At 40.5% G+C, this 25,660-nt stretch overlaps 1 protein-coding gene across 1 annotated transcript in view; it reads right to left on the minus strand.

Moving 5' to 3' along the window:
- Window positions 1-25,660, minus strand: part of cntn2 (contactin 2) — a 72,621-nt gene that overhangs the window by 39,066 nt on the left and 7,895 nt on the right. The window contains exons 2-6 of the mRNA XM_022682684.2: window positions 10,745-10,848; window positions 4,647-4,788; window positions 3,642-3,817; window positions 2,605-2,700; window positions 2,306-2,518 (exon numbers count right to left, since the gene is read on the minus strand). Coding sequence (XP_022538405.1) covers window positions 2,306-2,518; window positions 2,605-2,700; window positions 3,642-3,817; window positions 4,647-4,788; window positions 10,745-10,802 — 685 coding nt within the window. The 5' untranslated portion in view covers window positions 10,803-10,848. The remainder of the gene's footprint in view (window positions 1-2,305; window positions 2,519-2,604; window positions 2,701-3,641; window positions 3,818-4,646; window positions 4,789-10,744; window positions 10,849-25,660) is intronic.

A 25,660-nucleotide genomic window follows, 5' to 3' on the forward strand; every position in this document is an offset into this window, starting at 1 on the left:
ATTTATACTGAGACTAAATTACACACAGCTGCACCCTATTAAATAATTAACTGACTTCTGAAGGGTTTAGGCGCTTTAGAGTAAAGGGAGATGAACACTTTTGAACGTCACACTTTTCAGTCTTTTATTTGAAACAAATAAAAAAAAAACATGCTGCATTATTTTTGTTCCAATTCTTAATTATGTGCTACTTTGTGTTTGTCTGTCACTTAAAATCCCAATAAAATACATTTAAGTTTGTGGTTGTAAGGTGACAAAACATGACAAAATGTTTAAAGGGGTATGAATACTTTTGCAAGCCACTGTAAGTTCACAGTAAACAAATAGTAAACTACTGTAAGTTTTATTGCAGATTATTTTAATATTTTAGGACACTAAATTTAAACACTAAAATTACTGTTTTATACAAAATAATAAAACCATTTTGCAAAATTGTGCATTGTGTATGTGGCCAATTCCACCAAATAGGTGCCATTTGCTTGTTGTATTTTTTGTATCTTTTTTCAACTGTTAATCTAATCGTATATTTATATATCATGTATCTAATAGGGGTGGGAATCGTTTACTATCTCACGATTCGATTCGATTCCGATTTTGGGGGCCACGATTCGATTCAAAATCGATTTTTGATTCAAAACGATTTGAATTATAAAAATTTCTGCTTCTGGCTTATGAATCTTATTGAAAAAAACCCTCCATAATATACACTGGTCCTGGAGCAGGTAATGTGTTACAAAAACAATAAAATGTGCAGGAATGTGGGTCCTCAGTGACAGAGGAATCACTGGGATATCACAATGACGTTAATGAACAATAAATAAATAATAAATAACACTGCTTTATTACCAGGCTACTAGCGGTGGTGTGTAGGTGACGCTGCTGGGCTGATGTGATGATAGCAGTGGAGCGCTAAAGTTCAGGAGCAGCTGCTGATTAACTAGTTAATTTAAGGTCGTTGTATTTCTTCAGAAAGGGGGCAGGAGGTGGAGAAATTAATTCATATGGTCCATTCCTTAATTCCTCTGTGATGAGGAGCTGAAATTAGCTCTGATTAGCTTATTGTATTTTTCCGTTCCGCCTTAAATGCTGCAGCCCGCTGCCACCTGTAGCGTTATTTAAGGTGGAACTGGAAAGTTAGCTAGTTAGCTAGCTAACAGTTACTGAAACTAACTACTAGCGATCTTTTTTATGCTTGTTATGAAGCATTCTGCCATAAAACATTGAAACTACACGTTAATCTAAGGTAATATAGTGCTTGTTCTGCCATCTTACCGGTGATTCTCAAACACCTACGCTCTGTGTGGGTCTGGAAGATCTCCGTTTGAAAGGACAAGCGCTATCCCCAGGGTTGCCAGGTCCAACAAAAATACCCAGCCCAAAATCAGTCTAAAACCCGCCCCTCAGAATCGATTTTGGGACATTTTAAATCGATTCTGAATCGTAGTAAATGAGAATCAAGATTCTTATGTGAATCGATTTTTTGGCACACCTCTAGTATCTAATATATCGAATCATATATATCATATATTTAACTACTGAAAACATGTACTAGTCAATCTCAGGCAGCATTACTTTATTTATTTAATTATTTTTAACAAGGTTTCTAAGCTGAAGGTGATCACAAAACTCATATGACATTTAAAAAGCATATTTAAAAGCAAGTTCACTAATTCCTTTGATTTTCTCTCAAGAAAGGTTTAATTTTAAAGAAATGGTTGACTGCATGTTCAAATAATTGATATTTATGACAAAAATTGCTTCTGTTGATACTGGAACTCACTCCTGTTACTGGCACTCATTCCTGTTACTTTATATGTTTTGAGTAACAGGAATTTAAGTAACAGGATTGAGTTTTTAGCATAGAATTAGCAAAACCATAAAAAATATCTAAATGGCGACTATGCTAATAGCATGAGGACACTGAGCACAGTCTAGTGATTTTCCCAAAATTTGTATTTCAAAAATAAACAAATGAAATCTAAGAATTGATTTAGGTAACAGTAATGGTTACAATAAGATCAAATATACAGAAAAACAAATGAGGGAACTTAATTTTTGTCTTCCCATGGTCTTTGGAAGAACCAACTGATGTAATTTCCTGTTGTAGATGTGACTTCGGTGGAATGGCTCATATATTAAATTTTTTTTGTCATATTGTATAATATTGCAAATAATATTCTAATATTATTTTTTGGGCCATATTGCCCACCCTTTCCTCAATTTGACCCAGTTTATGGAGTAATCTCACATGACCTCACAGTTCTCCGGTTCTGCTGTTTACTGAAGATAACTGATCATCACTGACCCTCAGGCTGCACTGTGAGCTGGACGGCTTTGCTGAAGGTGCTCTTGGTGCTGATGTCCATGTTAATGGTGGTGAGGCAGAAGTAGTTGCCCGTGTCGTTGGTTCTGGCATTGGCCAGGTACAGGTTTCCCGTCACCTGAGAGACAAACCACCTGCCTCCGTCGGGCTGGACGAAGCTCGGGAACTCGTTGAGGATCCAGCGGTAGGAGAGAGCTGCCGGAGAGAGAGAGAGAGATAACTCTGTTATTTATGTCTCAGTCTGGATAAAAGATAAGATCATTTCTGGACCTCCTGGGTACCTGGATAATGAGCTGGTGCCTGGCAGGCCAGGAAAGTTCCGGTACCCTCGTAAGCTGTCTGAGGACTCCGGCCTTCTAAAGGGAAATCACGGAGGTCTGAAAAAAGAAAATACCCAAAGTTAACAATTTGAGACTAATGGACCTAAAACTGTTTTAACATATAATTAATGAGTTAATTTTAAGTTGGATGAAAAATGTAAACGATCTAACGTATTTCATATTTCTTTGATCTTTGCTTTTTAATCATACTTACATTTTTCACGTTAACAAACACATTTTAATATCAGACAAAGATAAGTATAAGTGAAAAAATATTGTCTCGCCAGCCCACAGAATAATTTCCCAAAGCCCTGCGGATCATCAAGATGTTTTTTGGCAAAATTTGAAACTCGCCTTTGTGTTCTTTTTGGTCAGCAGTGATTTTTCTTTCGGAACTGACCTTAACTGAGGCAAGTAAGACCTGCAGTTCTTTAGATGTTGTTTTGGGCTCTTTTGTGACCTCCTGGATAAGTGGTTTATGCCCTTTTAGGTTAATTTCTGTAGGCTGGTCACTCCTGGGAAGGTTCACCAGTGTTTCATATTTTGTCCATTTTTGATAAATATCTCTCACTATGATCTACTGGATCCCAAAGCCTTAGAACTGACTTTATAACCTTTTCCAGACTGATAGATGATCAATTTTAAATTTTTGGGATTGCGGCATAATGTGTTACTTTTTGAGTTGTTTTAGCTGCTTCATGATGTCAGGTCTGGCATTAGTTAATTAGGCCTGATTAGTTAATTTGTTAAGCAGAGTTATTTCATACTTTTTGTAAGACAAAAGCAAGAAAACAAATCTAAGCTTTTTAATCTATGCAATGTTTAAAAAAGAAATATAAAATTTATTTGGTATTTATTTTTCATCCAGCTTAATTTGTTCGGTTTAGGCCAAAAATGTTCGTTTCACTGCACCCAAATTCTACAGATACAGCAGAGAGAGATTATGTTAAATAATACTGTTCCTAATGTTCTGCTATAATTCTAGTCCTAGCACTCACAGCCGAATTTGAGGTTAGCGGCGCGGCTAACGATGGTGCCACAGCGGTTGACAGCGAGACACTGGTAAGAGCCAGAATCGCGTCCATGTTGTGGGTTATTGATCACCAGGTTTCCGGCCACCAGCGTGTAGTGAGAGTCTTCTCCAATCAGCACCTCCGACCCGTTCACTCGCCACCTGAACACAATAACAAACAGGAACGAGAAGGTTACAGAAATTCAATTTGTCTGAATAACTGTTAAATACAAAATTTCAAAGGTAAATTTAACAGCCGAATGAATGCTAGTAACACAAGCAGCAGATAGAATAGTCTAAATGTTTTATCTTGAGGCAAAATAACAGGGTTGTAAATAGGTTTGTCAAACTGTATCTGTGTATTTTCAAATTAAAATTACATAGTTACATAGTTATTATTTGAGCAATAATACACGAGAGGGAGTGCTATAACGTGTAATTTTGCCACTGCACCGAGGCCGCAAGCCGAGTGTTTGGCTTGTAAGCGCTGCATTGTTGCTAGGTTACCTGTATGTGGAGAAGTAATACAGGGAGAGCTTCGGTTACAGTGCATTACCGGCTTATAATGGCACTCATAAAACTCCTTTCAGCCAATTATATTGCAGGGTTGGAACTAACTGTGGTATAATAATACATAAGTAGACACATGGTTGCTAAGGTTGGTTGTTGAGGCATTAGTTATTAGGTGCTCTAGTATTGCTAATGTTATGGTATATGAGGTGGGAGCTAGGGCAGAAAAGAGACATGAAGAAAGCACAATGTAATCTTAGATTAGCTTCTAGCATTGGACATAAATTTCACATGATGCCCACATTGGAAAATTCTGGCTGTGTATTGATGTAAAATGAGGAAAAGCTACAATGGATAGCGTATTAAGTTATTTCAGCATTTGGATGGTATAAAATATTGAAACATGTTATTGCTGTGTTATTTATTAGATTTAATGCCACATGGTGGCAAATAAAAGCACGGCTGGTTGAGAGTGCATTACCTGTAGGACGCCGCAGGGCTGGCTCTGGCCTGGCAATTCAGGGTCACTTTCCCCTCAGGCAGGCCTTCTGGGTAAATCAGACTGGATGGCTGCTCTTCAAACACTGGCCCGCTGTCATGACCCGACACACACACTTCCCCACCTATCACACACATAAACACACAGCGAGAGTGACTCGTTTCACCTTGTGCAGACCTCCCGTCCACTCAGGTGGCCTCATTTACTGCCCACTGAGAGTTTCCTTTATTTACAGATCACATCATTACCAGCCCTTTCAACAGTAACGGTCGTTTTCTCTGCAGCACACACAGCAAAATCATCACCAGCCAAGGTTGAACGAACGCCTTCGCTGTCAGAGTGCTCCCCACCGTACGCTTCATACTGTGGCTTCTTCAATTTTATATAAACATCACAGGCATAATTCAGGAATAGTAGGAATAGAATTAATGCAGTATATGCAGGCATAAACCATAGGAACAGATAGCGAGACATATGAACACAGACAGTGCAACGTCTCTTAAAAGTGAAGATACAAAAGGTTTTCCAGCTCTGATGGCTGGATATAGCAGTATGATATTTTAGCTTCGTCCATCCTGATATTTTGTCATGTATCAATGATAAAGCAGCTCCATCCATTTTCCATCTAATTCCAACAGTTCATTATCCCTGTGCCAACATGGCCAATGCTTTGTTTTATTATATGAAGGCAGGGCTACAATAGGAATGAAGTGATTGACAGTCTTGCGTGGAAGAGACCAAACTCAATGTAGGTGGACTATAAGACGCTTGACAGACCAACCAAATGAGTCTGATTGAAATGGGTCTGATTCCACCTCTGGTCTGGGAGAAGGAGGCAGTTGTAAGAAGTAGTAGGCGAGTCTGTCTCTGTGTCTGGCCTGGGCAAAGGGGAAGGGCCTACCAAATGAGAAGTAAATTTGACTCTGGTCTAAGGAAAGATCACAGGCCTACCTACCACATGAGTAGGCAAGATTGATTCTGCCTCTGGTCTAGGGAAAGGGGGCGGTCTTAGGAATAAGTAGGGGAGTCTGGCTACAAATCTGTTCTGGAAAAAGAGGGAGGGCCTACCAAACATGTAGGTAAGTCTGTCTCCGATTCTCATCTCAGAGAAGCAAATGGTCCCAACAATGAGTAGGTCAGTTTGCCTTTGCTTCTGGTCTGGGACAAAACGTCTTATTCGACCTGTGTTATGGGAGATGGGGTGGGCCTACCAAATGAGAGGCAAGGGGGGCATTCTTAAAAATTAGTGTGCAAGTTTGACTCAACCTTTAGTCTGGGAAAAGGGGGCAGGCCTACAAAATGAGTAGGTAAGTTTGTTTCTGCCTCTGGTCTGGGGAAAGGGGGCAGTCTTAAGAATGAGTAGGCGAGTCTGGCTGGGCCTCTGGTCAAGGAAAAGGGGACTTGCCTACCAAATAAGTAGATAAGTCTGGCTCCGAATCTGGTCTGAGAGAAGTGATCCTAAGAATGAGTAGGTCTGTTTGCCTTCACCTTTGGTGGCAAGTTTGACTCCACCTCAGGAGAAGGGGCAGTCTTAAGAACGAGTGGGCAAGTCTTATTCATCCTGTGTTCTGGTAGAAGGGGTGTTACTACCAAATTAGAGGCAAGTTTGACTCCACCTCAGGAGAAGGGGCAGTCTTAAGAATGAGTAGGCAAGACTGACTCCACCCTTGGTCTTGGAAAAGGGGACAGCCTACCAAATGTGTAGGTAAGTTCAACTCCGCCTCTGATCTGGAAGAGGAGGGTTGGTCTTTCAAAGGAACAAATGAGAATCAGTTTCTACTGCATGGATTTACTCTAATTATAAATTTGACAACATGGAGGGCAATCTTGGCTTCATTTCTATATAACGGAAAATAATGTAACAACAGCGATTACATACAATCAATTGATTAAACAGAAACATATTTACAATTGAAACAGTCTGTGAGCCTCTGTACTCCTGTCTGATTAAATGTAATTACTGCATTACAGCAGGTGGTTGCCAACAGGGGCTGAGAAAGAGGGGCTGTCCTAAACACCGGTGTGGCGAATCTGCAGAAAGAATCTGGAGGATGGAGAGTATTCCTCCTGGGCAAACTCAGCAGGGGATACATGCTGTCAGATATAATTGCATTCACTCAAGCAGTGTGACAAGCAGGAGAGAATCAGGGGGGCGTACACGCACTGAGTATATTCTCTAGGTAGCAGCATATTCTTCAAATGCACCAGAACTAGGTCAGACAGTGGGATTTACTATGATAAAGGGGCTGAATATGGAGCAAAAGTGCATATGCAATGTCTGCACAAAGGCAAAGGGTTAACATCAACCTCCATTGTACATCATTAACACTGATTATCTTATTAAAATGGAATACACCTCTCAATTGTTGGGATCCAAAATGCTACACAAAAAGTAAACAGGTGAACAGTCCAGTAATTTGTTGATCTTGGGGCTCCAAACCCAGATTCGTTGGTTGTCTTCACCAAAACAAAATCTTTAGTCATGAATACATTTGTTGAGGTGACGTAGTCATCAACAAGATAAACAGTTTGTTGACATGGGTCACACATCCAAAAGGCATGGTGTCATGGTCTAGGGTGGCGTGATCAGATCACTTTAGTCTTTAAATACAGGCACTTTCACAGCCCAAAATTATATTAAGAGGTCCTGCAACCAGTGGGCCCACCACATTCTGGTGCACTATTCTGACTAACTGATACACCTCAAGAGTGTTTCTTTTGGGTGGATGTTGTAAAGGAGTTTTTTTTAACATGGAAAGGACTTCCATGTTAAAAGAGGAGGAGAGTTTGAGTTTCTGAGTTCACCACTGCACTCTTTTTTTTCCCAGAATTTACCAACAGTTGATTTGGCCACTTCTAACATGGAAAAAGGGGGCAGTCTTAAGAATAAGTAGGGGAGTCTGTGTCAACCTCTGGTGGCAGACAAACTAAATAAGTAGGCGAGTCTGGATCCAGAACTGTTCTGGAAAAAGAGACAGGGCCTACTAAATGTCAACCCAATTTTGACTTCACCTGTGGTCTGGAAAAAGGGGGTGATACTAAAAATGAGTAGGTGAGCCTGGCTCAGAATCTGGTCTGGGTTAAAAGGGTAATCCTAAGAAGGAGTAGGTAAGTCTGTCTCCGAATCTGGTCTGAAAGAATTGGTCCTAAGGATGAATAGTTCAGTTTGCCTTTACCTTTGGTCTAGGAGAAAAGGGTGGTCCTAAGAATGAGTAGGCAAGTCCTGTTCTGGTAGAAGGGGTGGGCCTACCAAATATGAGGCAAGTTTGACTCCAGGAGTTTTGTAAAGGTGTTTTTCCTTAACATGGAAAGGATACTGTGATCATCCACCATTGTTGTCTTCCATGGACGTCCAGGACAGTTTGAGATTCTGAGTTCACCACTGCACCCTTTTTTCCAGAATGTTCCAAACAGTTGATTTGGCCACTTTTTTGGCCACATCTCTCTGATTGATTTCTCTCTTTTTCTGCCTAAGGTTGGTCTGTTTTACTTCCATTGAGAGCAACAACAGCTTCCAAATGCAAAAGTCAGACCTGGAATCATCTCCAGACCATTTACTTGCTTAACTGATGAAGGATTAATGAGAGCATAGCCCATGAAGCCCATAAAATAGCTTTTGTAATCGTTTTCTAATCCTGAAACGCTTCATAGCATACTTTTGCTCAACCTCTTGAATTAAACCTGCAAGACTACACTTCAATTGCATCACATTTATTTCATTTCAAATCCACTGCTGTGGCATGCAGAGCTTAAATCATGAAGATTACATCAGTGTTTAAATACTTATGGGCCAAACTGTATCGTATCATGGGAAATTGATATTGTATATTGTAAAGCAAATATTTGCCCTGTCCTAGTTCTACTTTACCTTCTTTGGAAGTTCTACCACTCAGTTTTTACCACTTAAATCCAGGAGAAACATTGGTATGTGTGACTGCATCTGTGCTCCTCAGCTGCAAGGTATGAAAGGTAAGATCTAAGAGTTGTTGGGCGTGTGGGTGTGGGCTCTGTTTGACGCATTTGCACTACAGTACCTGGTGTACCCGCACGCATGAATCAGTGTAAACCTGCGCAGTGGAGTTCTGTCAGCAGCTTCTCGCAAAGGAGCCCCTGGAATCTGGGACAATGAAGAAGCTACGGGTGGAGTCGAGTAGAGGGGGTGGGTGTTCCTAATCAGTGTGTTCCGTGCTGAGCCTCTGCTCCAGGATAGCGCTCCGTCTTAGCGCTGTGTTTACCGCTGCCGGTAATGGAATTCCAGCATGAAATCTTTTCACACACACCTTCCTCAGCTCCACTCCATCAGCTCCCAACCGAGCCGGCATTAGCTGTGCCCGGCGCTGAGGCTCCACTAATGGGCATCACAGATTCAATAGAGGAAGCAGGGTGAGAGACAGTGACTCATCATCGGTATCATCGCTTCTGAGAGATGATTCATCTGCAGTAGATTTCTTACTCAGCTGGGTAGCCTTTATAAATTCAGCTGTAATTAATATTAGGGCTGCAGCAACTAATCGATTAAATAGATTAAAATTGATTATTAAAATAGTTGCTAACTAAAAATAACCACTACTCATCTTGCATGGCATGGAAGGCCAACATCACTAACATGGGCACATGAAGAAGAAGCATGTTATACCCATGCTCACTACAAGTTTGTAGTAAGTTAGCATTATTGCAATGCCTTCTCTCACTTATTCCTCTTTTCCACCAACAAAGTGCTGGGGCCGGAGCCCGAGCCGGTTCCTGCGAATCTTTTAAGAACCGGCCCGTGTTTCCACTGCTTTAAGGAGTCACTAACTACGTATGTGAATGTGGGCATCAACAGAAGTTGGGGAGACCAGCAAGGTTGAACCGGCTTTTCTGGCCGAGAACCTGTGATTTTGCGGTGGAAACGCAAAGAACCATCCTGGAACTTGGCACCAAAAGTGCCTTCAATGATACAAGAGTCTGCTAGAGTAGTTAAACAAGACTACTAAACAAGATTACTCAGGTTTAGCAAACAAGTTAGATTTAAGGTTTTTTTTTTCCCCCTGAGATTTCCCTTCCACCTTAAATGTGGCCGCTCCACCAACAGTTCCCTAACGAGCCATAGTTTTAGTCAAGCAACAAAAACATAAGGGACGAGTTCTATTTCTTCTCTCAGTGCTACTAGAGCCTGGTAGAGTAGTTAAAAAAGATGTGTCTCTTTTTTAGCGAACAAGTTAGCCTTAAAGTTTTCCCCCTGAGATTTTCCCTCTGATGATTTAATAATACAATTTGCAATATGACTAAATAAATCACTAGTTAGTATAATTAGTACATGCCTTTTGAGCCATGCAAGCTGTACTGTTACTGTTACGACAGCAAAGACACTGGGACTGCTGTGTGGTGCACAGTTGATGGCTTGCTTTCAGATTGCAAAAATAGGACCCTAAAAGTTTTCCTAAAGTTTGATTTAACAATCACAATATATGCATCATACGCATTGTCTAGAATATCATAGTATAGTGCGATATTTTGATTTGTATCACTTGTATCGTGTTATGTATCGGATTGTCAAGTTCTTGCCAATACACAACCCTACTTGGTACCAAGTAAATCCTCTTTCACCACACTGTTATTTGCAGTATTACCCTATGTGTGTGTTCATGCGACTACTAGTTCAAGCTACTCTTTCCCATAGAATATTGAGGTTTTCATTAAACTTTAATGTTGTTAAAATCGTGAAATTGTGACCCAGAGAAAAGAACCACGCAAACACCTCTCAACAAAATCCAATCATTTCCGCTCACTGATCTAAAATAACGTGATCAATAATTCAACGATTCGCAGTCTGTTCTCGACAGAAGCCCACTCCCAAACCTGTGTACCCCAGACACATTCCCCATCATCATTCTGACATCCTACATCTCGCTGATGTTTCCACAAGGGGACTGCTCAGGTGGAGGGGCGGGCGCTCCAGAAATGAACATGTATGTACGGCAGGAGGAGGAGGGGGCGGGGTTTTGTCGAGACTGCAGAGTGAACTCTCTAATGGGATCTCTGTGAGTTCCGTGAGTTGATCTGATGGAGGAGGGAGGACAGGTGGGAGTTGTACTTACTCGCAGCGTATCTCGGTGCCAGCGAGCTGAGTGCCAGCACAAACAATAGACTCCTCATCCTCCTTCCTCAGCCACGCCCAGGCGAGACGGCCCTCCGCTGGCTCCTGCGGAGAGAAAAACGAAAAGCACGGTAACTCACTCACCGCTAATTACATCTCTCTTATAGATGATGTTAAGATGCTACAGGTAGTTGGGGTTGTGTGCTCTACCATTAAGCTAATGTAGACCATACATTAAGCTGTGGCAAGAAATCAAATTTACTCAATTTTCCCAATATCCAGATGTATTCGATACAACAGATTGATTATAATATACCACCCCAATTAAAAATTTTTTTGGGACAGTATGGAAACGTGTTTCTTGCATTTCCTTTGACTTTTATTTAATTGCATACAGTATGAACCCAATATATGTAATGTTTTGTCTGCTTCATTTCATCAAACTTTTTAGCGCACTCCAAAAAAAGTTGGGGCCTTATTGTTGCCATTCCTTCTCACAACACTTAAAAATGTTTTGCACAGGATACCAAGGGATTTAGGGCCCAGTTTTAGTGATCTGTAGTGCGCCGTTTAATTACGTATAGTGCAGTTTGATTTAGGGCGTGTCGGTGTGTGTTTTGTATCGTGAAGACGCGAAAAATATGTCTTACACGGCTCAAACGACGCAAAAGACATGAACTAATTCTCTTAATTAATCATAGGTGTGTTTTGGGTATACCGTGAAATAAACCAATCAGTGTGCCAGTTTGGTGAGTTCGTATCTTAACAACGTGACGCTTTGTGCGTCTCAGCAAAGGATAGTGCAAATCTGTTTTAATTGAAGCCATAGAAAAATAAACAACAAGTGCTAGCAAACAAAGGACTAGCTTGAAAAAAAGACTAAGAAAACATAGCACACCCCTAATGTACAATATATTAACAAATTAAATGGGGTTGACTAGATAAACCTGCTTATTAGAGTTCTGACTCGAGGTACTCTAGGAAACGTGTAACAGAAGTTGGTCAGTAAACTTTGTCCATCTAAAATGTTGAAGATGCAGAGAAAAGGCATCTTCAGAAAGTAAGGGTTTCTCGTTACTTCTGGTGTGCACTTCACACTACCACCTCGCAGAACGATGCCTCTTCCTTAATGTTCACTTCTTGACGTATCCATTAAAAGGCAGCAGGGAAGATTCCTAACAGGCCTTTCCAGCAGTTTGATCTGACACGCTTGCATGAGCTCGGCTCGCGGGACGGCCCGACTCGCCCTGACACCGCATTCTCACATCAAGCCTAATCTACCCTGCCAGCTTCCCTGTTAGAGCTCCTGCTCCCGGATCTGTCGCCTACCGACGAGCGCTTGACAGCTGCACCTTTTAAAGGGGACATAGTATGCAAAACTCACTTTTTTACGTCCTTTTTTATTTCCACTTGGGTCTCGACTGCTTCTATAAACACTCCAAGCGCCAAAAAATATGTTTTCTGCGAATCAATTGAAAGAGTTTGGTGTCAGGAATCATTTGACGTCACAATAAGAAATTGAGCATGGAACCACCTTGGCACCTTTTCTCACCTGTCAACCCCCCCCACCCACCAGATCCCCCCACCCACCAGATCCCCCCACCCACCAGATCCGTAAAAGGTCCACCATTTCGGTCCTTTTGGTTCTGAAACCTCAGACAGTATACAGCGGGATAAACCAGTAGACTTTTTCTGAGGGAGGGATCTGTACCTACTGTCCATGGCAAGTCACCAGAGGAAGGAGATGTTAGTGCTTTCATATAGTTTTTATTGCTGGTCAGCACAAGCTAACACTAACTTGTGGTAGACGCTCATGAAGCATGACCAGAAACCATAATGATCGGTTTGTAAAATGTCGTCAGTTCGGAGAGTCATCTTTTAGGGGTTGTACTAAATTCTGCCTCTCTGCACAGAATCTGACTCCCTTCAAGTGCAGGTGTGTCCAAACAGCAGAATATATAATTACTTTATAATTCTATTTACAAATAAGGGTAATCTACAGTTACAGTAGATACAGAATCACATGGAATGTATTGGGAATTTACTGTACGCATACTGATGTGCAACGAATCTGCACGCCAATTGGAGTTAGATTTTGGCACAACACCACTTATTTTTCTTCTTCTATTGATTTAATGGTGTCGATAGCCTGCCTCCACTTCCTGTAATTGGTCTTATAAGTCTGAGAAATCTAAAAAACTGCAAACAAACTGGACGATGGTTTAGTTGGTCCAGACTCAAATCTTTTCTGCCGGTTAGACCAAATTTTGGGTCTTTGGTCCAAAGCATGGTTTGTGGCATCTTTCACTTTCACCTGCTACTTTGGTTTGGACCAAATTTGAGAAGTCTGAAAGTTGGGACCAAACAAGGCAGATGTAAAAACTCCCTAAGACACAATTAGAAGAGCAAGAGCAATCTACACTGGTCTCAGTCAGGTCCTCCTGGTCTCTTTACAGTGTCTGTAGGGTTGTTTATATACAGTGCTGAATAACCTCCTGCAGGACCTGTAAATCAGACTTGCACGTCTTACTTGCCCTGAGAAGTGTCCAATCATGACCTGGGTAAGTCAGCTGAGACTGTGTAGACCCATAACTCCAGCAGCAGATGCGCTATTTGCGATGTGCTCTTCACACAAGTGGTGCTCCAAACGGCTCCCAGCAGTCGTTTGGCGAGGCTCAAGTGCGAGAGAGTGAGGGTATTATCACACAGATTCCTAAATTATGCCCAGACGAGGCACTCCAGGGTCTGGCTGCCACCCAGCTGTTTCAAATCTCTTTAAAGAAGCTTGTTTTTTAGCATCTAGCTGCAGACACTGCGGCATTTCAGTCGCCCTCCACTTAGCAATACAGAAAGAGCTTTCATGAACAAATGGTGAGTTTTTTGCCCAGTGGCTCAATGCTCTGACTGGGCTGGATGCTGTGATTGTGGCACTGAAACTGAGAAATCCCATTATATATGTCTTACTATTTGATATTTTTCATTTTTACGCTGTTGTAAGTAGGCATGCACCAATGTGGGATTCTGGACTACTATCGGTATCCGATATTCAACATTCAACACTCGTATATATCTGCCGATGCCAATACCACTGCAGATATACGCATTTATAACTTACAGAAAGGCTGAAAAGCCCTAAGAGAGCAAAATTGGCCTCGCTCTCTCTGGGTGGGTAGATAGCGCTTTCTCCCCTTATCACTTTTAGGGTGATGTCGATCAGCACAAGGATTCTGTGAGCTGATGTATAGGGACTGAGTTGCTGCGCTTTCCTCCAAGTGTGCTGTGATGCTACTCGGCAATGCTGCATCAGAAGGAGTTCGAAAAGAGGCGATGATTGACTTCACATGTGTCGGAGGAGGCATGTGCTAGTCCTCACCCTCCTTGAGTTGTGGCATCACCAGTGATGGGGGATATACAGCTATACAGGGGGGAGTAGCAGCTACATTGTTGGGACAATTGACCAAGCTAATATTGGAAGAAAATGGGTTGAAAAAAAAAAAAACTTACAAAGAGACTAGATACCCTGGTATAACTAAAGTTAAAAATCTGTTACAATAACCTAGTATTTAGCCAGTGTTGCTTGGCCAAATCAGCCAATAAGATAGAAAATTATCGACCAATTTAGATATGATTGTAATATCATCGTAGATCCCTCAGGAAGAGGCCTAGTTGTAAGACAATTTAAAGATTATTTTATATATGGACTAGCTTATTTTCACTTCAAATAAATTAATTAACTGAAAGTGTTATTCCAGTGTTTCTGTTAAATTCATTAAATTGTTGTGCAGGCTTTTTGCAAAACTTTATGAAATGTAATGAAACCGTAATTACAAAACTCAGAAGAGTTTGATTTTGTCACTGGTTAATAGCATCTCACACAGAATTTTGGCAGTACCACATTAAACTAATTAAGCTTTATAAAAAGCGCATGGGCAAATATACTTGACTGTACCGACTGGCAATATGGTAGAAATATTGCATCAAAATATTTAAAGACATTTTTAGGAAATACAATATTTATTATGCTATTTTGATACACAAATGCGCAGTCTGATATCTGATTCTGATATCAATGTGCAATCCCCAAATCCCAGGGATTTTAGAAGGTTTGAAAAACAACCAAACCTAAAACAAAACAAAATAAATGTCTAATATAATCAACAGTGACAAGCCTTAAGAAATAAATTTGTGGGTGTTTGTGCATGTGACAATTGGTAAATCAACACCAACTACCTTCTTCTTTTAAAGACACGTTGATTTTCAACTCGCTCTCACCACTCCATCCCTCCCTTTTTTCAACACAAAGCCACACTCCATGAATGACTGAAAGATGCCCTGGGGTGGTGAGGCTTTCAGCACTGCCCCGACATCTGCTGACGGCATGCAGCGTCCCAAATGGGGCCTGCCCAGCAGGTGGCATGTTAGGGGCAGGACTTTAGGTGAGGAGGGGTGGGAGCAGCCCAGAAAACACATAAAAACATCTTCATGTGTGGAATTTTTGATTAAGCTGGGTGTCTCCTGGCACAACTGATTGGTGCAATGACCCCCTTCAGTGCCCTTATGTAAAATAGACGAAGGATATTGAAGATGCTAAAAAAAGACAAGTATTCCAAACACATGCACTAACAAAGATAATACAAGATAAAGCATTTCCAGTTTGCTGCAGAACTTAAAAATGCAAGGCAGATATGTGAACGATTACTGGTGTGGTCTGATTAGACACTGGATCTTGCCACAAGAGGTTCTAAGGCTACGTTCCCATTACCAGGCTAAAGTGACTCAAATCTGACTTATTGCTTAATGTGGATCAGATTAGATTTTTTCACGGCTGTGTGAACGTGCCAAATTAAAAATTTTCAAATTAGATTTGAGTCACTTTTATTTGTGATCCTAAATCAATACACATCTGATCCATGGACATGCAAAATGAATGTGAACGTTCAAATCGGAACTTATGCTTGTTTTTGCTTTCACGCATGCGTTATGTGCTTATCTCGTACCCACACATATTTTGGTGCAGCTGTGCAGCTATAGCTGCAAAAACAGCAAAAGCAAACCGCCTGGCCTTTTTTCACCTCCTCGACCTGAGCATGTACTTCCGACCAGCTCTTTACTTTCCACTCCAGCAAAAGATGCGCCACATCTGAGCTGCTAACACATCCATTTCCCTTTATAAAGCTACGAGTCGTCTCTCAAATATGAGTTTTTTTGTTGTTAGTGAAAGAGTGGACTTTATACACGCATCAATGTGAGGCGCATGTGAAATGTTTTAGGGACAGATTCGTTCACATTACACACAGATGCAGCTCACTTACATTTGTGAATGTGAACCGTCAAGATAGCCAAATCTGACCTGAGCAAAAAATCTGATTTGAGCAATGTGGCTTGTAATGTGAACATAGCCTAAGAGACTACATCTGGGTAGTATACCTCCTGGTGAGAGATCATTGACTGCTAGACATGTCTTTTTTTGCCTAGCTGACAGACTTTGAAGGGGGGAGCATCATTGGAATCAATCATTTAGGGGACTAGTTGGGAGGCTATCTTCAGCTTCAGCTTCAAACTATGAGTGCGCAGGATCTACAGGCCCAGTTACAACATCTGTGAGAAAATGTTCTGCAGAATTCCACATGAAAACTGTATACCTCCATGCCCAAACATGTCTCCATATCTTGAATCCAGGCCTAGAGGGTTCTACAGTAGTCTTCTTTCAACTGTAGTTTTCCTCAACAAACATATAAATCCTTTCAATCTAATATTGTAATCACTTTCACATGTCATCATTACATTCATTATAAAGAGCAGCAAACAGCTAGCAGATCTTTGTCTGAGGAGCAAAGCCAAGGCCCGTCACAGCTTCAAATATCCTAAACAAACATCAAACGGCTTTTCAGAAATCCATTCTCCATGTGATCTAAAAACTGTAGCCCCCCCACTCTCGGCTGCACTCGAGTCACTGTATAAATATGCAGTCCCCGCTGCAGATAAAGCTCAATTTTAGCAGCGAGAGTTAAAGGAGCAGCTGTGAGTAGAATTATAATGATGATATATGCAGGCAAACCATATCTCTCCACTGCTTTGCGATAAAAAAAAAAACAACCCCAAAAATGTTTAGTATGCTTTTTTGAGATGCCACATCTGACAAAAGCATCATTATGCACGATATCAAGAACGAACATAGCATCGTAATTCCAAAATATTACCTATTACACCTCACCCGCAGGTTCTCTGTGGGATGCTCTTCTCGTAACGTGCATCTGCTGATGTTTATGAGCTGTTCTTTTCCCCATCGCTTCTAAAACGCTCCATAAAAAATTCGGCAGCAGCTCCGGGTTATATAAACTCGAATAATTACCTCGTCAGTAAACAGAGCGGGAGCTCTGACAACGCGGATATTGCTGTAGAGGTATTCACACCATGCTTCAGTGTTTGTTGTGACGGTTGTTGCTCTGCGTGTTTGTCGCCTGGCTACCTGTGCAAAGATCTGAAATGGAATTTTGCCATTTTGCTACATCAATCAAGAACAGGCTGCACCACGTCTGTAAAGCACATTCTCTATAAATTATTATTCAACTCTTAAGTTAGAATATATTTGTAACAATTAACTATTTTGTTTCTAAGCTAAAAGCAGAAGCATTTTTGTGTGGAGAAGGTATAAAATATTGTGTTTAATGGTACCAGTGTGCTGGAACGACCATTCCTGCTGAGCCTAACATATTCATTCTAAAAAGTAGGGTGTTGAGTCACTCTTTGCTGGAGTTCTTCTAGTAACATCACGCCAAATCTTTATGTACTTACGTCACATGTTCAGGCTCTAAAAGAGGATCCGGCTCAGTTTTATTGAACTCTGGTGGAGCATTGGGGACTTCAGAAGGGGAAGCTTGAAACCTCAGTAGCTCATTTACCCATAGTAAAACCAGAGAAACGAAAGAGTGAAGTTTCTGGGTGAGCAAGGTCTCTCTCTCTCTGACTAAACAACCTGGAATCGGATTCTTTCGCTCGGAAAGGAGACCGCATCACGCCCGCCCAGTTTAAAATGATTGTTCCACATGCTCCGTGCAATTAATCATTCTCACCAGAGAGGGCCCTGAATCCCAAAACTTACAGACATCAGCTTTAAGCAGGACAGTAAAGCATTGACTGAATTTAAACTTTTAACCAGTAATTGAAATAGTTTATCCATTTTTATTTTCAATAATACTTACTTGCCTATTGTTGGGTAGTGTGCCTCTTGGTGAGAGATGATAAAAACTAGAGACTGAGATAAGCACCCACAGATTTTTTTTTTATGTCTCAAGAGACGTATTTTGGACAGCATACAATAAAAATGAGACAGTTAATGATTGTTCTGAGGCTAAAGGACTCAAAGCTGAGAAATTTAAAAAGTCTATGACATGCAGGGAGATCTATTCATCAACCCATAGCACCTGACGGTAGGCATGATGCCAACAGGTTCATGTTTATCTACTCAAAAGAGATCTATTCTTTCTATTGGTAGTACTTCTGTACAAAGTCTAGACAAGCTGTGCATGTGTAAGTGTGTTTGTGCATTTGTGCATCTGCGTCAGCACAGCCTTTGCACAGTGTCTCTCAGTTAGCCACCACATTACTGCGTCCTTTAACCACAGCCTGTCTGTAGCCCAACACTAATGGACTGGACGCTGGACTACTTGTCAAAGGAGGTGACTATTACTGAAGAGGTCCCAGGTTTTCAGCTAATGTAATATAATGTAATCCTCCCTCTCCCCAGTGTATTCTCCTGCCGTCATCTCTATAAGGGGGCACAGGCAGATCTTGCACCATTAGGCCAGCGCTCCTCACACAAGGCTGACACAGCTAACAGAAAACAAATAAATAGCTCAGGACTCTCTGATGCATTATTAAACAACAACATCTTCAATATTTCACCGTGCTGTCACACAGCATGGCCAGAATAAGCAGATTAGATCTTTAAAACTTTGACAGACCATTATCTCTGGCAGAAAACTAACAAACAAGGAAAATCTGTGTACAAAGAGTCGTTATGTCCTTATAGCTGAAATACAGTTACGGCTAACTAAAAACAACATTTTAAAAAGCACAGAACACAAAGAATAAGTTCACAAACTTTACAGTAGGCATTTGGTTTCTGTATTTTTTAAACAAGCCAATTTTTCAAACATCAATGAACAGTTTTGAACAATGGAATTATAAGATTAGCACTAGTTCTAGCAAGGAAACTCCAAAGTTCCTCACTTGTATCTCAACCAATCACCAGCTTCCACCTGTTTTTATGAAGACCTCTCCGATCTTCTCTGCTTGCAGGTGCTGTTTCATTTCCCCTCCTTCCTCCCTTCTGCCTCCAGTTTGGTCCAGCCAGTTGCCCAAGGTTGACTCTCCCCCTGCCTTCTACATATGGCAGGATCTGCGAGGGTCCAGATGTTGCAGACCTGGGCCGGTGACAGGGCCAACGCCAAAGACTAACTTCACATTAACTGTTATCTATCACATTTTTAATCCTATCAAAGTAAAAATGTTATTATTGCTCGCTATTACCTCTAGAGTTTTAAACCTAAAATGTGTTCCAGTGCAAAACTGATGATGGTTATTTAACCCCATGCCTACAGTTTCTCCCAATATAAAAGTACTGTCTACGAACATATCTGAAAATTGCTCCCTCTCAGAGCTGTAAATAATGATGTTACACCCACTTACCCACACCCACTTACACCCAGTTTGCATTAAACCAGGAAGCTACCTTGCATATAAAATTTGAAAATTCAGAAATGCAATGCACAAAAAAAAAAAAAAACTATATTTACTGTCTGTGGCATTTTTAGGACCTTTGAGAGATAGATTTAAGACAATTTAAAACAAATTAAGGACTTCTTTTTAGCTGAACAAATTTAAATGCATTTTCACAGTCTGGGCCAGAGACCAAACCAGACCTTGTGTGCGTTTGTGTTGTGGCAATGTGTTTGCTTCACTTTATACAGTACATTTAGTCCAGTTTGTTTGATTTCACACTGCAGTTTATTGACTAAGCGCACTAAAGAACGTTACTACCTCCTGTCATTACCACCTACCTGTGCTGCGTCTCTTAATGAATCGCTTTGTACAATGTTTCAGTCTGGAAAGCTACATTTCTAGGTGTTCTGCCAGATTCGGCCTCCCTGCCAGAATTGGTCTCCCTTCCAGTGGAGGTGCATTCCGCAGCAGAATGAGCTAATATACTGGATTCTACAGTTACAGTAGATACAGCAATCACCAGCATAACCTGTTGTACCTATACTGCTTAAGGCCCTATAATTTCTGCGATGTAGAGAACACAGAGGGAATCACGCAATTGGGGAATAAAAGTGGAATTCAAATATGAACAAGAAATATGCACGGAAAAATAGAAAAAAAATCTGCTATCCGAAAATTAGATGTTTTAGTATTTGTACTTGTTTGTACAAATCCCTCAGTACAAAATGCTTATGGTGTGCGTGCATATAGCTAACTAGCTGGTGTGGGACTTTCTTCCAGTAGCCAAAAACAGCAAAATTCAGGGAACAGCAAAATCCATGTGGCATATTTGATTAATTGCATCAATGTCCAATTGCAACTAAGCAAAATGTAGCTTATTTACCTAACGAGGAACAGCATATTGTTGTGGGCATTTGCGGGTGGATTTATTTCACCTTATTTTCATACACTGAAGCTAAATAAATGCTATTTCTGCACCTTTTATTTATTAAATTTATTCAAATTTAATTTATGTGATATTGCTCAATATAATTGCAGCAGTTTTATTGTTTAGTTGTTTTTCTTTTCAAAAACTTAAAAAATATCAAAAAATTCTAAAATGTGACAAAAAATAAAAAAAATAAAACAGAATTTGCCCAAAAAAAATAGATTGGTTGCTGTGTGAGAAACCTGTGTTTGAAGAGGAGGCGAAATTTGGCACAGCATCGCTTCTCTTTCTTCTTGTATTGTTAGCTGCTGACGATGGTCTGCCTCAATTTCCAAAAAATTGGTCTGAAAGCCAGAACCATCTGCAGACATGCTGGACATGGGTTCAGTTGATCCAGGACCACCTCTTTCATTTGGACGTAATTTTGTTTTGCTTGTGGCACCTTTCCTACCTGTCATTTTGGTCCGGACCAAGCTGAAAAGTCAAAACATTTGAACCAAACAAGATAAAAGTGAAATCACCCAAATACTTTTTTTTAAGGATATGCAGATGCCCTGAGTACAGCAGAGTGGTAAAAAAGTGCTGCGGGTAACAGCACATTTGACCAGATCGGCATCAGGGCTCAAATAGCACAGAGAAATGGAGAGAAATAGCCGGAGCTGAGCTGAGAGCATGGTTTTTGCCCTGACTTCTGCAGAAAACCGAAACCAATCAGCCACTGTGCTTCAAACGGCTCGGATTTCACATGCCCTCCAAATCAAAGTCCTTCCTACAATTTCCTACAGCTCGGCTGAAACGTCCAGCGCTACACTGAAAGCAGCTGAGCGGGAGACAAACCTCAAAATACACTCGCATGCTTGTTATTATGGGCTTATTCTGATTAAGCAAAAGCAATTAGACGCTAACACTGCAGCAGCACAGTGGTAGCACTTCAGGCTATAATTCTTAATTATCAACTAATTGTTGTGGTGATGTAAAAGAATCAGAGTCTAATTGGTAGTGAGACACAGAATTGTGCAGTTTAACCCTTTAATACAGAAAAATGTCTTTTCATATCTGTATCTGATTTTTAATGGTTGTTTTTTCAGGTATAAGATCTGTAAATGTTGTTAAATATATTTAAAATGAAAAGATTTTGTTATTATAGACAAAAATAAGTAAGCTCCAAACATTCATCATTAATCGTCATTAATTATTGTTCCTTGAGTTAATATATACCATATTCTTTAAGCTATAAGGCGTACCGAACTATAAGGCACATTATCAATGAAAGTCTATTTTCTGGTTTATTTTCATACATAAGGTGCATTGAATTATAAGGCACATTAATCAACACTAGTAAGGATGCCTACATCAAAGCGAGCAAGGGTGTTGCCATGTTTCCCTTCTAATGCTTAAATAAACAAAACTGTAACATTTTCTTTTAAGGTTAAAACGACATTTCTCTCCTGAAGTGAGTACTTGGGTGAGTAAAGCGCTTCCGTTTATTTACAGTAAGCTTAGACTCCTAATATTTTGTCTAATCGGGACAGCGCTAGCCTGCAGAACCATGAGTGTTCCTGTAACCCAGGGCGCTATCAGATAGCAGTTCGTCCCTCATAGTTTTTTTTAACACAGCAAACATGAAGACTACAGTCTAATGTACTTGTCTCTGAACGGTGAAAGAGCTAGTGCTGCGGTTAGCGGCTAGTGCTAATGCTGCTGCACCTAGCCCTAGTCCTGGAGAATCTTAACTGAAAACTCACCCTTATTACGCTGTACTTCAGCAGAGTGGCTTTACGACTCCTTAATACCTGACTGAAAGAATTCATACATAAGGTGCACTGTCGATTTTTGGGGAAAATGTAAGGATTTTAAGTGCGCCTTATAGTCCGAAAAATATGGTAACAGCTATATTAACTAGAAGTGGGAAGAACAGCCAAAAGCAGTAAAAGTATTGTTCATTTAAAATAATTATTACTCAAGTAGAATTAAAAGTAGTTATTTTGATTATTACTCAAAGGAAACATACCGGGATGTCCTAAAATAAAACATTCTGTCTGAAGCTAAATCCAAAAGCAAACAAAATACAGTACTGCATCAGTGTTTCACAGGTTTTCAGTAATTTTGCCACTTTGTTCACCACTGAATAAATATGAATTAATTTCAAAGAAAAAGCTATTAGAAAACCAAATTCTTTCTTGGAAACCAAACATTTTGACACATTGTTTTTTAATCCCAGCTTGTTATGATAATATATGATAGCCACTGTTTCACTTATTTAGTTCCCAAACATTCAGAGCTTCCCTAAAGCAATATGTACTAAATGACAGCTGCAGAAGTCCAATTTCAAAACACTGAAGAGAGCTGTCTGCCTTGCCTCCTACTCCACAGATGCAAAGCTCACACATGTTGCCAGGTTGAGGACACTGAATCAACACAAATAAGAGCAAGACAAGTTCTGGAATTGGGGTGTGTGTATTGGCAAGAACTTGGCGATACAATACGCAGCACAATACAGGGATTCTGATTCAATATATTGCAATAATTTGTTGTGAATTTTTAAATTAAATTTTAAGAAAATTGTCACAGTAAAAAAAAAAACTATCAAGATTAAAATATATATATATATTTTTCTATAATATATATATTCCATATATTTTTCTGATATCTAGTGGGTGGGGTATAAATACAAATAATCCACTGTCTGACACCAACCTTTATATCTAAACTAACAATAAAAAATGTATACTGTGTTTCTGACAATCTATACAGTATTGCAAAACATAACATTGTGATACTTTAAAATATTTAAACTTTCTTTTCTCTACACTATACCCTATGCTCCTCAAGACAACGACTGGGATCCGATCTGGTATTAGCACATGGGTTCTTAGTTCACAGTATGAGATAATATTCAGTTAAGACTGTAGACTTCCAGCATGCCCGGATTGTATTAGCACAGCAAGTAGCAAGCCGCAGCAGCCAGCTTACGCCAGCAGTGTGCCACCTGCTCTGAACGCCATGACTTGCGCGTGTAATGTTATGCCCTTCCCTCCTCCAGCAGCCATGCAGATGGTACGCAAGATGGTGTTTGCTGGGCCACTGGAGTCGCCCGCCATGCCTAAAAGTGGTGAGAGGTAAAGTGTGAGAGCGAACAGCCTCACGGGGGGCGTGTCTCGCCAGCCAGTCTGTAGCTGAAATATCAACATGACAGTCTGCAAGTGCTGTCGACCTGCCTGACAGAGGGTGATGGTATGTTGTGCCCTTTTGAGGAAAGGACAGGCTTGCATTTGGCTGACCTTTCACAGATTGGACACATAACGCCATCTAAATACAAATTTCTTCCTTCTTGTTAGGATTCTGTTACAGTTCTTTATGTTCTTTCTGTACTGATTCAGGATTTTTTCCATGGGGTCATTTCCTTAAAAATGCTGCACTTTCAGTATTTTTATTCACACTGAAGGATTAGTGTACAACATAGTAAGAGGCATAGAATTTTTTTTATAAAAGATGCTCAAAATCAGGGACCTGGAACTAGTATTGTGTCTCTTTTTGTGTGATTGTGTGACATCTGTATCGGGTTCTTGAAGAGTTGCCCAGTTTTTTTGACTGGTGATGTCTGGACAGAATTGTTCTCACAGACAATTCTATCTTTTTATATAATTTTCAGGTATTTACATCTGGATCTAATGCACAATTCAGAAAATAGCACCTTCTGTTGGAACCCACCCATTTTTCTTGTAAGCAAAATTATTGGAACATGTGACTCTCAGGTGTGTTTTGTTGGTGAAATGTTTTGATTATTCAAACAATAAATAGCGCTGAATGTCTGCACACATTTGATTTTTATCTGTGCAAACATAGTTAGAGGAGTAACAAACATGGTGTCACAAATAAAGCTAAGCTAAAGCAGTAGTCAGTAAAACAAACAAGCAGAGGTCATACACGAAAGGCAAAGGTAGAAGAGCTAGAAACTAGATTCAATTCATTCGGGCACGGAGAACAGGAAATAAGGGGTATTTATACAGGGCAGAACAGGTGAGAACAATCTGACTAATTAGTATGACGGAGAGTTCGTGAGATGCAGTGGCATGTGACTGTGAGAGTCTGGAGATGGGAGCACAGGAGAATCCTGGGTAGTATAGTTCTGAGTCACAGAATTAGAGTCTATGGCTGGCAGGGAGGAAATGGCTGGCCTGACACCACAGAGCTGTCTAAGGGTGAAAAACAAGCAACTGTGAAGCTAAGAGAAGATAGAAAAAAGATCAATCAGAAAAATTAAACAAATATTGTCCATAGCCATAAAGTTGTAAATAAGAAAGTCATCACTGGTGTACTAAATAACAGATGTCAAACAGTATTCTATTCCAATATATTTGGAGGGCACTGTATGTGAGTGAAAGTCTATGCAAAATAAGGCAGCCAATATTTTGGTAAACAAACAGATGCAAATGCTAAGTTAGCTCAGTTATCTAGCTCTGTATCTAAACCTGTAAATTTAGCCTGTAAAGCTGCATCTGTGACAGTTTGTGACGTGAAGCTAAACTGAGTTAAACTGATGCTAAGCACAGTCTGTGACGCTGAATGCTTTATTTAAAACAGATGAATAGAAATGATCTTGTTCTACATCTTCTCCATCAGTCATGCAAGCGACATTTTACTATTATTCTGACTGTCAGCACAGAGAGCTCTTTCGCCTACATTACACATTCACTGCGACGAGACCCATCAAGTACCAACTGTGCCTAGGGAGGCATCGGTCAGCATGCTGGGTGACTTCACATGTTCTCAGTGACAAACGGAGCATCTCTGACGGCCTAGCAGACAATGGGACTCTATGCCCGTCCGGCTTCTCCAGCCAGATATAAAGAGAGCCTCTTTTGTGCTGAAGAACTTCACAGTAAAGATGAAGAAACCTCAGGCTTCTCCACTTCTCCCCAACAGCCAATTCTTCACTTCACACAAAACCAGCATTCTTACTGGTAGCTGGAGCTTGACACAGCAGATGCTAAGATCCTTGACCTTCCTGCCCTGGACGTAGGCATATTTGACCTCAAGGCCTCTGACCCACATAAGTGACCTCCTCTTCGTACGATCAGGGATATTTATTAGAGCTTTTCTTGCAGAAAAGGGTGAGAAAATGTGTAGCGAATACAACAACCCCCTGAAGCAATAGTGACCTGGATGTGTTTTGGTCAGGGTTAAGTAAGTCTGGGCTCTCTGGAAGAAAAAGCTGTCAGAAATCTGTACAACAGCACCTTCGAGTTGAATAATTCAGTGCAG

This window comes from Astyanax mexicanus, chromosome 24 (assembly GCF_023375975.1).
Source record: "Astyanax mexicanus isolate ESR-SI-001 chromosome 24, AstMex3_surface, whole genome shotgun sequence".
NCBI classification, from domain to species: Eukaryota; Metazoa; Chordata; class Actinopteri; order Characiformes; family Acestrorhamphidae; genus Astyanax; species Astyanax mexicanus.